The sequence below is a fragment of the Passer domesticus genome, chromosome Z, assembly GCF_036417665.1.
Source record: "Passer domesticus isolate bPasDom1 chromosome Z, bPasDom1.hap1, whole genome shotgun sequence".
Taxonomy (NCBI): domain Eukaryota; kingdom Metazoa; phylum Chordata; class Aves; order Passeriformes; family Passeridae; genus Passer; species Passer domesticus.
In genome coordinates, this window is record NC_087512.1 from 48,669,125 (window position 1) to 48,682,755 (window position 13,631).

At 36.8% G+C, this 13,631-nt stretch overlaps 1 protein-coding gene across 6 annotated transcripts in view; it reads left to right on the forward strand.

Annotated features, from left to right (window-relative positions):
* Nucleotides 1-13,631, forward strand: part of LOC135290408 (coiled-coil domain-containing protein 171-like) — a 32,846-nt gene that overhangs the window by 14,276 nt on the left and 4,939 nt on the right. For 4 of the 6 annotated variants that reach the window (XM_064404310.1, XM_064404306.1, XM_064404308.1 and 1 more), the window contains 10 exons: nucleotides 1,132-1,299; nucleotides 2,874-3,064; nucleotides 4,231-4,734; nucleotides 5,453-5,569; nucleotides 6,411-6,637; nucleotides 7,233-7,412; nucleotides 8,681-8,854; nucleotides 9,325-9,470; nucleotides 11,055-11,109; nucleotides 12,373-12,489. In XM_064404310.1, the coding sequence (XP_064260380.1) occupies nucleotides 8,852-8,854; nucleotides 9,325-9,470; nucleotides 11,055-11,109; nucleotides 12,373-12,489 (321 nt within the window). In that variant the 5' untranslated portion in view covers nucleotides 1,132-1,299; nucleotides 2,874-3,064; nucleotides 4,231-4,734; ... (2 more) ...; nucleotides 7,233-7,412; nucleotides 8,681-8,851. Of the gene's footprint in view, nucleotides 1-1,131; nucleotides 1,300-2,873; nucleotides 3,065-4,230; nucleotides 4,735-5,452; nucleotides 5,570-6,410; nucleotides 6,638-7,232; nucleotides 7,413-8,680; nucleotides 8,855-9,324; nucleotides 9,471-11,054; nucleotides 11,110-12,372; nucleotides 12,490-13,631 lie in introns of those variants that run through there. The other 2 variants (XM_064404309.1, XM_064404311.1) reach the window with 2 other exon arrangements.

A 13,631-nucleotide genomic window follows, 5' to 3' on the forward strand; every position in this document is an offset into this window, starting at 1 on the left:
CTTTGGGCCTTTCTACTGTCCTTACCCAGCTACACCCTGAATAACAATTTTGCCATCTTTTTGCAAGGCAGCAGGGACAAAGGAAAGTTTTTGGTATGTTGAGAAGATCTCTCATTATGTGGTAACATTTGCTCTGTTTCTATTCCTAGCAATATGAAATATTTTTGGTGTTGGGTTGGAAACTTCTCTTTCTCTCTCAGAGCTGTGAGCATGGAAGCTACATGAGGTTTGTTCCCTGTTGACAGGAGCAGAGAACTGCATAAGAGAGTCTTCAGATTTGTGGGTGTCTTGTTCAGTTGATGGAGTTATTCCACACTTTGACTTAGTGTTGTCCACTGCCCAGGCAGATCTGTGATTCATGAACTGAAGACAAATAAAATCAGGATCTTCTTTTTCCTTTCTGGGAGGACAGCAGCTTCTTCCATGCAAGCACTAATGTATTAAAAGACATGTGCTGGCCTAGTTATCCTGAAAAAGTCATTTCATCAGGCACAAAATGAATACATAGAGAGAAAAGCAACTGTCTGCCCTAACTACCAGGCATTAATGATTGCTATTTATAACTACAAAACAGAATTACAAGCTGAAAATATTCTACTATAGAAACCTAAAGTGCTTTCTAGCTGTTACTGTGGTTGGAGTTTTCCTTTTTATTTGTACTCCTTAGTAAAATATATGTTATCCATGACAAGAATTCAGGAGAAGATTCCATTCACAATCAAGATTTCTGGTAATGGAAACAGTGTTTAATGGTGGACTCAAAAGTAATGTTATGTTACTGAAAGTTTAAAAAAAAAAAAAAGGATTGTCTCACTGTCACATTCATAGAGCTGGTTGTTTTAATCATTTCACTCAAAGGATTTCAAACCACAAGACAGTCCTGAGCAGGTGATAAAAATAGTCATTTTTGGAAGATTTTATTAGTGGTTTCCTTATGAGATCAGGTATTTCTTGCCTTGGATGGCTTTGCATTTTTCCCAAAGATGTTTGTATTTCTTTGGGAAGCAGGAATGCCTGTATGTGATCCTGTTTACTCCATTGAGACAGCTTTGATTTTGCTTCCCAAAATGAAAAAGCAGGAGGTTGATGCATGCTTTTAACATTGCCCATTAATTTTTCTTTCTGTTCCAGGTGGACAGGTCCATCCTCCTGAACTTGTACCAGAGCATGGCAAATGCCCACGTGCTTGCCAAACAGACAAATGCCCCCCTGGAAGAGTTACCTTGGACAGAGTTTTGTGCACTCTTGCATGAGAATGTTGAAGCCCTGATCTTGAACTTCCACAAGGCTAACAAGAGGGTGAGTGTCCCCAGGCACCAGCTGCCTCTGCTGAGCTCAGTGACATTTATTCACACTGCAGTCTCGTTAGAAAGGAGTAATATCCATTCCCCCAAAAGGATTTGGACGCTAACAAATGAGCACCATTAGTTATGGCTTGTCCACTGCTCAGTTTGATGCTGTTGCCATGGGCCTTTAGATGGGACTGGAGCGTGCATCAAGTGTCTCAGCTCCACCTTCAGTGCAGGACATTTTGAAAGGAATATCTGATACTGGCAACAGGGACCTACTTAAAAGATAATAAATTTGACTTACTGATGAAGAAATTCACAGAATGTACTTACTTACAATCATAAATCAAGTCTTTATTTGACCGTAATCCATAGGCTTTCTCCAGGAATACCACCTTTTAGTTATTTGTTTATGATTCAGATGTACTATTTGAAAGAATGCCAGTGTGGGTTTTTTTGTTTAATTATAACTTTGGATTATGACATTTTTACTCAGAAACACAATATAAATACCTATTATAAAACATGTCAGTATTTGTGTGAAGGAGGAGCTGTACGTTTCTGAGTGGTCTTAATGCAAGTGAGCTTACGTGGCCTTTCTCCTCAGAAAACCTTGTGGTTTTAGGAAGAAAAAAAGCCCCTTTTAAAATAACTCTGCTGGTTCTGGACACTAAGCTATGCCACTCTTTAGGGTTTTCACTTTGTGTTCTGGTTTATTTCTCTCTTGAAGTAGGTGAGGAAAGGGAAGGAGGTGAACATTTTTGGCTGTGTTTGAAGAGCTTGTGTCTTAGTTTTGCTTGCTTTTTTAATTAAGCACTGCTATTGAGATTGATTGTGATGTCCCTAGGGCTCTTCTCATGTACTTAGCAGCTCTTCTGGGATTTTAGACTGTGTTGTACAAACATTTAGTTCCTGTGATCTATCTGGAAGTATCTTGCTGATATTTTCTAGGAACGCAGCTCAGGTGTGTGCATTTGTTGGCTTGGTTCATTGTTGGCTTGGTTCGTTCCCCCATTTAGCTTGCATGGGAGGCGCAGTGTTAAATCACAAGAGTGGATCTCTTCGTGTTTGTTGAAAACACATCATAAACTTATCAGCTACTTGTAAGGAAAACATTCTTTATGCTAGAATTCCCTGAAATTGTTTTAAAACTTAATAATAATCTGGAATGTCTTGGCTTTTCAAGAAAAGAAAAAAAAAACAAAAAACCACAAACAAAAAATTAAAGTTTTTTTTAAATTATTTGCAATCATCACAAACTTCTAAAGTATATACTTGGATTACTAATTTACTAAAATTTAATACAGTCATTTGAAAAAATGTATGACGTGTCTGGCTTAGGTTTCCTGCAACTGGGATGACAAGGTGGTATAAAGATGGCAAAACTGAAACCAAATAAAATACTTTGTTTCAAAATATATTTCAGTTTTGTTTTGAGAACCAAGTAATTAATCTGCTATGAAGGGATTTTACTTAGTTTTAATAAAAATATTGAAAAAAAATACAGTTTAGATTTTATGCTGGAATAGTCTGTTCTTAATGTCAAAAGGTAAATAATAATTTCTTCTTAAATGCTTGTCACAGAGATATCTCATCTAGAGTACACTTGCAAGCACCAGGCTGACGCTATGAATGAACTTCAGCAGAGTCAGAAGTATGCTTTTGAAAAAATGTCTGAACAGTTAAAAGCACAGGAACATTGGTGGCAGAAAGAAAAGCAATATCTTGAACAGCAGTACTCAAATGTCCTTGCAGAAGTTCATACAAGAGCACAGGTATGGTGGGGTGAACTTCTACTTTTTTTTTCTTTTTTTTTTTTATGTAATGGATTATTTCAATAGTTTAAGCCTCTTAGCAGTTTAAGGTCATCAGGAATACATTTAAAGTGAAAAAAACCTCCAAACCAAACAACAAACCAACCCATCACTGTGCTAATATTAACATCACTTAAAATAAGAAATAAATTACTTTGATGAAGCATTTGTTGAAGAGAATTTGGTCTTCAGCCCAGTTGAGGACCTGATTTCATCTACAGATGATAGGTTTTTTTTCTGAGAATGTTAAAGCTGTAACATCAAACTTGCTTTTTTTAAGAATTACTGAGGGCAGCAGTTACTTTTTCAGCACCATCATTTGCAGAGATTGTATAGAATAATGTGGTATCACCTGGGGATAAATTTAGTTACATATGTACTAGCCCTAAGAACAATGGTAGATTTCAAGAGTGTTAAGTGATTCTGTTTTTCTGATACTACAGTGAGAAATGGCTTAAAAGTGTGAAACTGTCACTCCTTGTTAGATGAGTTATTTGCAATCCTAAATGTTCCGTGTTATTCCACAGCTACCATTTACTGTCTTTATCATCAACCTGTTTCAAGTAAAAGCATTGTGAATAAAGGAAATAAATGTCCCTTGTTATTTGTGAGTTACTGCAACTTATTCACAGAATAATGCTGTCTTTGATGCAATCTCAGGACTGGAAGTCTTTGCATGCTGCTGAAAAATTTAATCTGTCTAGTTTCATGTTCCAGACTTCCTTATGTTTTACCTCTCACTTACACTGGCTTTCTGCTTGCTCGAGCAGTGTTCTCTCTGAAATTGGAGGATGTTATAACTATTGTTAAGTCAACTCATAAAATTGTATTGTGGGCAGACAAGTGGTGTTGGACCTTCTGTGAGTTGTCACGGTGTTGGGGGATTGTTGTCAGAAATCAGGAGTCCATTTGCAGTTGATGACCATGTAAATTTTCCTCCTACCATTGTTTTGGTTTCATACATCTGATTCTGTAATTGTTACTAGAAGAGATACTTCCATCACCATCGCTACTAACAATTTTTGCTCATTTGAATGGCAAAGCTCAATTTTCTTTTAGTTCTTGTCTAGGTAAAAACCATGCAGTTAATATTTCTTCCATGTTTGTTTGGTCTGTTTCTGTTGCAGGAATGTGAAGAAACGGCCCACAAAAACAGGGGGAAACTGTATGGCCTTGAACAAATCTGCGAGCAACTGGCCCAGGAAAACAATTCCATGAAAAATACATTATTAGATGCTTTCAAGGCATGCTCATCCCGCTGGCAGCCTGTGCGCTGCTGTCAGGGGCCCTGTGTCCCCTCTACGGCCGACTGAGCGCTATGTCTTGCCAAAGAGACATTCTCCAGGAGCAGGTGAACCAGCACCAATTATTGAACCAGAAGATCATCAGGCTCCTTTGTGGTCTCCCTACTATGGTGGAAAGCAACCAAGATGAAGGCAGGCTGAGGCAGAGAAGAGCCAAGAGCCTGGTTTACGTGTTCCGAAGGGCTGTGATTGCAGTTCTGGCTGCTAACAGGCTGAGGGCTCTGGCCAGATATTCTTGTACCTTTTCCGTCTGGACAGATGGCTCCAGAGGAAGCAATGGAATTCAAGTTTGTGTGGGAGAATCCAGAGGCAGGCATCATCTGCCGCGTAAGTGAAATGTTATTAAAGAGTGACATCAAATTACATGCTTAGGGAATAACAAAGACCAATATTATTGTTATTGCTGGGGCACAAACACATATTTAAAGACATTTTGAAAAATGTTATTTATGGATTTATGTTTCTTATATTGCTTGATGTATGTATTTCACTCTAAGAGGAAATGCCTAGTCTTATGTTAAACATTTCAGGTAAAATTGCAATTATGCACATGAACTCAACACTATCTGATATTTTTGATATTTGTGTTATGGATTTCAGAACTAGGTGCTACAAGCATCTTGTCTGTGGTAAATACCTTACAATGTTCCTAAAAGATTTTTTTTAAGGTATTTCCTTTTCTTTTTAAAATAATTTTTAATATTTATTTCCTAAAAACCCACAAAAATGGCTTTTTGATTCAGGTAAAATATTAGCATAGGATTTCAAAATTTTCTTTGGAGATGATATCTACTTGCCCCTTTCTGTTTCCAGACCAGTTTATACTTCCCTCTACAAGGACAAGTGGTATTAAAAATGTTTTCCCAATTAGAAGATTTATCTAATTTTTTTTTAGTCATTCTGGAAGCATGCTTAAAACAGTCTAAATTATCCCATGTTCTTGTTTATATGCTTATTTTCGGTTAATTTCTGAAAGAGCTGGAGGCAGCAGTGTGCCGTATCTTAATGATTTACTTATCCTGCTAGCTGCAATTCTATTTCACAGGTTTTGGAGAGGGAAGAGTTGACTGTGATGAAGCAGTCGGGTGGCTGACTAGCTCTAACCTCTGTACTGCAATAGTCACTTCCATCTCTGAACTGGAGGGTGCTCTCATCATTCAAGGTAGTTATAACTGTATATTGTTGTAGCAGAAATCTATTTTAAAAATAAATAAGTCAGGGTGGTCATATCATATTTTTATGATTTTATCTAAACTATTCTGGATCATAGCTCTGAAGAGACATTTCTGAATATTTATGTTAGACACCTTTGATTAGAGGTTATGTCCTGAGCTAGTCAATACAAATTTTAGTGGGGCTGTTTCCCTGAAGGAGTGATTTTATTGCAGGGTAAAATAATAACTCTATTTAACATTCTCTGAATGATCACATCTCTGTACTGTTGGAATTAATTAATTAAAGATTAATTTTCTTTAACAGCTGATAGGATATTTTATCCTTTCAGTATATAGAGCCATAGAAGCAGAAGGCTGGAAAGTGTCTCTGGAGTTTATTTACAGTGAGAGCTGATACAGGCTCCCTTGGTTCATCTGCATTGCTGCCATCCCTGGTTCTTTATTAACCTCTAGTTTTAGAGTCCCCACATTTTTTGTCACAGAACAAATGATATTTAGAAGAGGGACAATTTATGTGAATAAAGGGAAATGGCAGGAGAAAGACAAGGTGATGCATTTTCCAGAAGCTAAACACTAAACTGGTATAAAAGTTGCCATTGAATTAAATGTGTTTAGATTCAGTTTCAGGCACTTTCTTCTTTGATCATGCTGCTTTCAATAAATTGAAAATTAAAAAGCAATGTATGAATAGTGTTTCAGATTCAGTATTCTGTGTTTCAGAATATTGACAGGTTCCATCCTCTGTAAGTGAAAAAGAACATGATATTATACAAGAAATGGGAACTAATAACCTGCTTGATGATTCCTTTTTGTTGTTCTTTCTTAAAGATCCAGGCTCCTGGCTTTCTAAACACTCACTTATCAGTACAGCCAGGAGCTGCTTTGCAAAACTGATGGGCAACCTGAGCATACTGATGGAGACAGCTCAAGGGAGCATTCACGGGTGCAGAGCTTACCTGGAGAGGGACTCCCTGATACAGAGGCTGGCTCGTGGGCTCAACAGAGTAAATGCCCAGGCCCTGGAAGCTGGATTGTATGACAGACTGCCCAGCACAGTAAGCAGATTTACAGTTCTCCTTCATGGAAACAGAAGGTTTATAGCAACAGTGAAACTCCCTTGATTTGTTTTGCTTCAGGCTGGTGATGAGTCAATGACAATGAAGTAGCACTATATAGACACTCAGAAGTTGATTTGTCACACATTAGGATGTGAATAGGTCTTTTCTTTTGTTGACAGAAAGTTTTTGGAGGAGGTTTAGTGTACCCAAGTTCTATCAGATCTGTATTAGGTGATAAGAACAAATTTGCTTTTGGCTTGATGTAAGTGTTTGGGTTGCTTTTTATTTTTGTTTTCTACTTTCTCATGTTTACCATCCTTTCTTTCAGTAAAGATAATCTTCTTCTCTTTAACCAAAATGAAAGGATAAACTCTTTCTCTAATAAACTTTTATAGTAAACTTTAGGTGAAAACAGAATTTGCACTAACACTTGGTAGGTGACAGGTTCAAACTTTTGCTTTTGAGTATGTATTTTAGAGATGGAGGAAAAAATTATGTTTTGTCTTCATTTTCTTGAGTCTTAAATATTATTTATTTTATTGCTAAAATAACAGATTTTATAGCCCATCAACTTGTTTTTGTTTGCTAACAGAGAAACATAGCAATCTTGCAGCAAGAAATATTTGAATTTTCATGAAGGCTTAATGTGTAAGATGTAGAGTCCCACACACTGCACCTGCAGCTTTCAGAATGCAGATGGACTTTCAATGAGGTACAAAAAGATGCTGAAAAAGCCCAGAGTCTGCAAAAGCAACTAAATTAACTTCAACATGTAAGTACATTTGATTTGGAGACTCTCCTGCTTAAAAAAGATTCTCCTTTTTACACATTTTTTTTATTTGTGTTCCTTTGGAAAACAAGCATAAAATCGATTTACTTTCAACAGAATTTTCCAGAAACCTTGCCTTGTAAATGTCACTAAACTAGAAGACAGATGTATTTAGAAATATCCCTTTTCCACTGGAGTTTCCTTTTGATTTGTAGAAGGAGATATCCTGTATAAATTAGAGTCTGGTCTTCAGCAATCCAGGTTTTCCCATTTGTTGTAAATGTTGATGTGATTTATGTATCCTAGAAGTTTTCACTTCAACAGAATAAAGTCAACAGGAATGAGGGTATTCAATAAGAGCATTCATGAGAAATTAAATAAATATAGCAGTAAATAGATAGATAAATATATTAAATTAAATAAATATAGCAGTTTAAACTCCGTAGAGATGTTGATGAATGTTATAATAAATACAATACAAATTTTAGTGGGTCTGTTTCCCTGAAGAAGTGACTTTATGGCAGGGGGAAAAGAGCTTTTATCTACATTCTCAGGAGCACCAAATGCCCAAAATTCCCCTGAGTATTTTGCTGTTTCTGATTGACTTACTGAGACACTGTAGGGTCCCTAACCTGAAGCTGAGTTGGTAGAACCTCTCAGGGTGACCCAATCCAAACACTTCCAAGCAGAGAATGCTAGGTGATGCCTCACCCATTGTCCTTCCTGTTCATAGCTAGTAAAATTGATTTTAATTTTTTTTACTCAAAAATATCTAATCATCATCAGTTTTGTTCTTAACAGGTTTTATTGCCTTAGTGTTTTTGGACAGTTAGATGAAAATTATCACATTTTAGATTGTAGTTGAAATGCAGATGACAACTTTCCTTGAAGAATTATTTCTTCTTTCTAGAACAGGTTTTGGATGAGAAGAACAGTCCAAAAGGTGTTTACAAGGGTTAATAAGTTATCCACTAAAATTTTTGAACATTGATCTGCATATTTTTCCTTCTAAACATTGAAGTTTTGCATCCTATGGTGCTAATTAGAATAGAATAATGAATGCTAAGACTTTACATGAATATTCTTTATGAAAAACACAGCAATTAGCTGCTCTGCCGCCTTATTGTTCTTCACGTCAAAAAAAACATCAATACTAATCCTAAGCCTGTGTTTATTTTAGAATTTGGTAGGTTTGCAAGTGGAACTCACTCAGTGGTAGGGAAACCACTGAATACAGTTCAGAATCAGGCACAACTTGTTTCTCTTTCCAGAGAATCAACGAAGACAATATACGCAAGGAGTTAGAGAATGCTTTGCAGCGTGAGCACGAGGCAAGGTTGCTTCTAGAAGAGCACCAGCAACGGCTTCAGGAGCTGAGTAGCAGACTGGAATCACTCTCATTTACTGATGTAGATAAAAGCCAAGCGTCCAATTTATCTCTGATGGTAAGATTATTTTTCTGGAGCACTCACCAGAGCTTTACCTTTCATTAAATAAGCCAAATAGTACAGTCCTTGTGTAAATAAAATAACAGGAGTAAATACACACACACTACTCAGTCTGCTGGAATTTTAGGCTACTGAGAAAACACTTCAAAGACTCCTTTTTAATTTTTTTAAGCTATCTATGTTTTATTTTTAACAATTTAAGAAAAAGTCTTCAATGGCTCTTTGTTTTGGGTTTTTTGCCTGCAATAATTTTGTTTTCTAAAGCACATTTATACATAGCAAATATACTAAAAGCTAGGGGGATTCCAAGTCAGTAATGTTTTTGCTAGGAAATTCATAAAACTTTAGTATGCAGTGGTCCAAATCTACTTCACAATCAGTTTGTCTTTCACATTGGTCAGTGGCCAGTGGCATAAAGTGAAGTTTATTTTGGCTAAAGAGTAACTCGGCTCTCTGTCTGCTGGCAGAGCCTCCCTAATGCAATGGAGGAGCTGAGGAAAAGAGAGCAAGTCCTGGATCACCAGAAGAGACTCCTGAAAGACATGGAGCAAGACCAGCAGCAGCTGTGGAAGGCTCTCCAGGAGGCAGAATTTGCCCTTGATCAGGGAGTAAAGTGAGTGCTGGGGCCTAGGGGATGTCACTTAAAATGAATAAAATGTTAAATTCCTACTTCCATGGGCAGGGCTTTAGCCCTGGACAGTGTAAGGTTAGAAGAGAAAAGTAGATATGTCTCTTTTATTTTTAAATTCAGGGATAGTCTTCTTAAAACAAAAGTGTTAGTTCAAAATACTAGGTCATGCATTTTATGCAGTTATCCCATAACGTTGCTCCAAATTCTAGGTGCTGAAATAACTGCCAAACAAAATACCTCTGCTATCTTAGTGATCTGACAACACCTCTATGGCACATCCTTAAAGTTCTGTTAATTTAAGAAATTACTGTTTGTTCTCTGTGTTTCCACACCATCTTTTTATAGACAGATACAATTTATTCATAGTAAATACAGAAGCATCAGTTAGGGGACAGGTCTTCACTGCCAAAGGGACTGAAACCCATTTTGGACCTAGCCTTTCCTGTGGTACAAGACAGATCTTCCAGCTGATTTCAGGGAGTTTTGGATTTAGACCTATTCCCCACACCGCTTACACCACAACCTGGAGTGGAAGGAAAGGCTCAGGCACTGGTCTTGAAAAGATTGGTAGTCAAAAGGAACCCCCTTGACTTGAAGGGGCTTGTTATTAACCTATTCTTATGCCATATGAAAAACATAAATCTTTGCAGACTTTGTTTTCTAATACTTATCATAGTATGAAATACGTATTATGAATATTGTTGTTCCACAGCTAAGATCTAAAAAAAAATTAGTTCATTAAAACTTCTCATCATACCTGGGACCATTCAACCTCTGGAGAAAAACATCTCAGGAGCTTTAAGGGTTTTATGCACCAGGGAAATAATGCAATTTGTATAGTCCTTAATGAAATGTTTAGCAAGCTAATTAAAATGACCAATGTTGTTTGGTAGGTTTTGATCAAAGTGGGTGTCACCTGCAGAAGGATTTCTTCTAGAAAGCTTGCCCTTTTCATCCTGCCCCAATTATTTTGGGCATTTCAGTAAAGGTCATTGCTTGTGGCCATACATAGATCAGAAAAGGTTATTTTAATGTGAAATAACTTTAAAACTAATTGGTTTTTTTTTTTCTTGTATATAGCAGCTGAACATCAAAAAAGAAAGCTGGTTTTCCCTCCTTTATTATACTAACTCTTCACAACTAATAAGGTTTTTGTCTCCCTTTGGAACATAGAAACAAAGCAGACTGAATAAACAGAATCTGTCCATGTTTTCCAATGCAAGAACATAATACCATCCTGCTAGGGACTTTTTATGGCCTCTATATCCAAGCCATTATGGTTGTTCATTGATAGGCCTATAATCACATCAATTTTAATTGCTTATCCTCAACAGAAGCATCTTTTATATGGAAATGCACCAAATAGTGGTACATTAACTATTATTAGAGTTTGCATTGGAGATTTTATGAAAAGGGAGAAAATACTAATAGTTTGAGTTATCAACAATTATTTTACAAGACACGACAGCCATAAAGTAGCAAAAAATTAATTTCTACATTGGTAGAGCTTCAGTTCCATAAAGTTACTCCATTGTTCTTGTTTTGTTTTGTTTTCTTTTATAATAGAGACAAAGAGTTGATCATTAATCACATGAAAGCTGTGGAGGCTGCCCTGAATGAGGTAAGAATTTGAAGTGTTCCCTCTGATTTTTTTCCAAACATGCTAGAGCCTTAGAACTGCTGACTCTCAAGGGAGGAGAGAAGTTGTTGCAAAGCAACTTCCTTTCCTTAGTGTTGAAGTTTCCCCTCTCAAATTCTTCCATCTTAAAAAAAACCACAGTGAAATAAAATGCAAGTTTGTAGTACATACACAGCTTGTTCTAAATGTAGAAGTTATGACAAAATTCACTTTCTCCCTGAGCACTGTTTCTGGTTGACAAGTAAAGACTAATGGAACACACCAAAAATTGGCAATTGTTGTGGAGTTACCCCTCCACTGAATGATGAGAGGTCACATACTTGGTGGCCCTAAAACATTTGGCTTTGTGTCTGCTGCTTTAACCTATGAAACATCATAAATAGGAAAAGAAAAGGCACGAAGTCATAATCTGTGATCAGAAACTTCCATGATATTTTTTAAAATCATGTTTTAAACTTAATAGTAATCTCAAATTCTCCCTGTGACTTGTAAAGTTGTGGCCTGGTATAGGACTATTTGAAGGTCCAACCAAGCTGTACATATTGATTATTTAGGAGAAAGGACTATTTTCAACTATAGCTCTCATGGCAGATGGTTTTATAACTGTTTTTAATCTAGAGCAGCACAGAGCAAAAGAAGTGATTTCATTACCTTGGAGTGTTAATTTCCCTTACTATATCTTTATTTCCTAGCAACATGGGAATCTCTTCTTTATTATAGTTTCTGAGTTCACCAAAACTGTTGTTCATTATGTTTTCAGGTATCTTTTTGAAATCTCTTTTCTTTAATGGTCATGGAAAATGACAGAACCTAAACTGCATGTTTCTCCTACAGCAAACGGTGCAGATAGAAAATTTCCTTTGTGCCACCACCATCTCCACACTGGCTTCTTTCAAACTTTGGAAGTGAATGTCATGCAGCAAGTGCTGGGTTTTTACAGTAATACATACGTGCCATGTCCTTGGCCTTTCTCTTTTCACACCAGGGCAAGGTGTTGTGGGGTTTTCTTTTGTTTGTTTGTGGTTTTTTTTTGTTTGGTTGGTTTTTAATTTTTTGTAGCATTCTCTCCCAGCACTGTGAATGACAGTTTTATTTGCAATGAAAATTCAGTCATACTTTATTCATGGATGATAAGGTCCAGGGATCAATGCAAGTCCACTCAATGGGCTCAAGGGGACACGGTTCATCCCAGCTGGTGTGTCTGAAGGAGAATTACCACTGATGCTGGGGTATTTTTCCCTTTAGGCCAGAGAGCAGGCCATGGCATCACGTGCTGCAGCAGCCGCGCCACTCCCCAGCCTGCGGCTGGAGACCCTTCCAGAGGAAGCAACAGCAGGCAGACCAGAGGCTGCATCATTCCAGGTTAGAGGCTAAAACAAATCCTCTTTAATTTTTTTAAAAATTTTCTTTCATTTTTTGCATCTGAGCTACAACAGGCAGATAGACTGCTCTGAGCATGTGGAGAGCAAAAAGCTTCAAAACTATTGCAGTCAACAGCTGAAAGACAATTTCATGTATTGCACGTGGTATCTCAGAGATGATTGTAACTTTAAATTTTGCAGTTACAGCATTAAATAACTGATGGGAATACAAACACGGACAGAAGTAAATATACCTGAAAATTAATATCTCTCTACCCCGCTCCCTTTTTTTCCCATTAATATGCACAAGACTAATTTTAAAAAACCCAAAAAACCACAAACAAAACCAAAACCAATTAAGGTCCCCACAAACAAACAAAACCAACAAGACAAAGAAGACAAGATTTTCCTATTCCTTCTTGGTCAGTATCAGACTTTTTTCAACCCACAGTTCTAGAATCAATTGTGGGCTTTTGAGCATTCCTCATTTAAAAGAAACTGCTATTTAGAATGTTTAAATATAGAAGCTATTTTGCTCATGTAGGTTTAAGACTTGCACATTTCAAAATACTAATTTTTTTAGGACAAAACAATGAGTGGGAATAAAGGGAAATTAACAGGAAATGTGCCATATTTTCAGCTCTGAACATAGATTCAGTACAATGCCTCCTTATTGTTTCTAAATTTGACATCTTCTACAGAAAATCTATTAGTCTTTATAACTGTGCAGAATCTATTAGTGCCAAGACTGATGTTTTTTTCCCAATGAGAGTACGAAAGGTAGAGTGAGTACATATTTCTTTTATTGTGCTTCTCTGTCTGAATTAGTGAGAGAGCAGGTAATCAAGTCAAGTGCAAGGAAACTTAGGCAGAGTAAGTATTGCATACAGTGTGTGAGCTTCTGCAGTAATTCCTTTCCACTTATTGTAGATTTTTTTCTGTTCTAATGCAGTATGTAATTGCAGGATCAGGGTCACAGAATCAAACATTCAAGAAAGGCAGGTTCTAAACTGGAAGTTTTTCACTGTTGCCCTCTTGCATGCATACATATATTTCAGTATGATAAAGATATAAATTATGTGTGCATTATCGTGTTTCCACACTAAAATATGGAAATATGGAATATGTAATGCCTTGAGATTC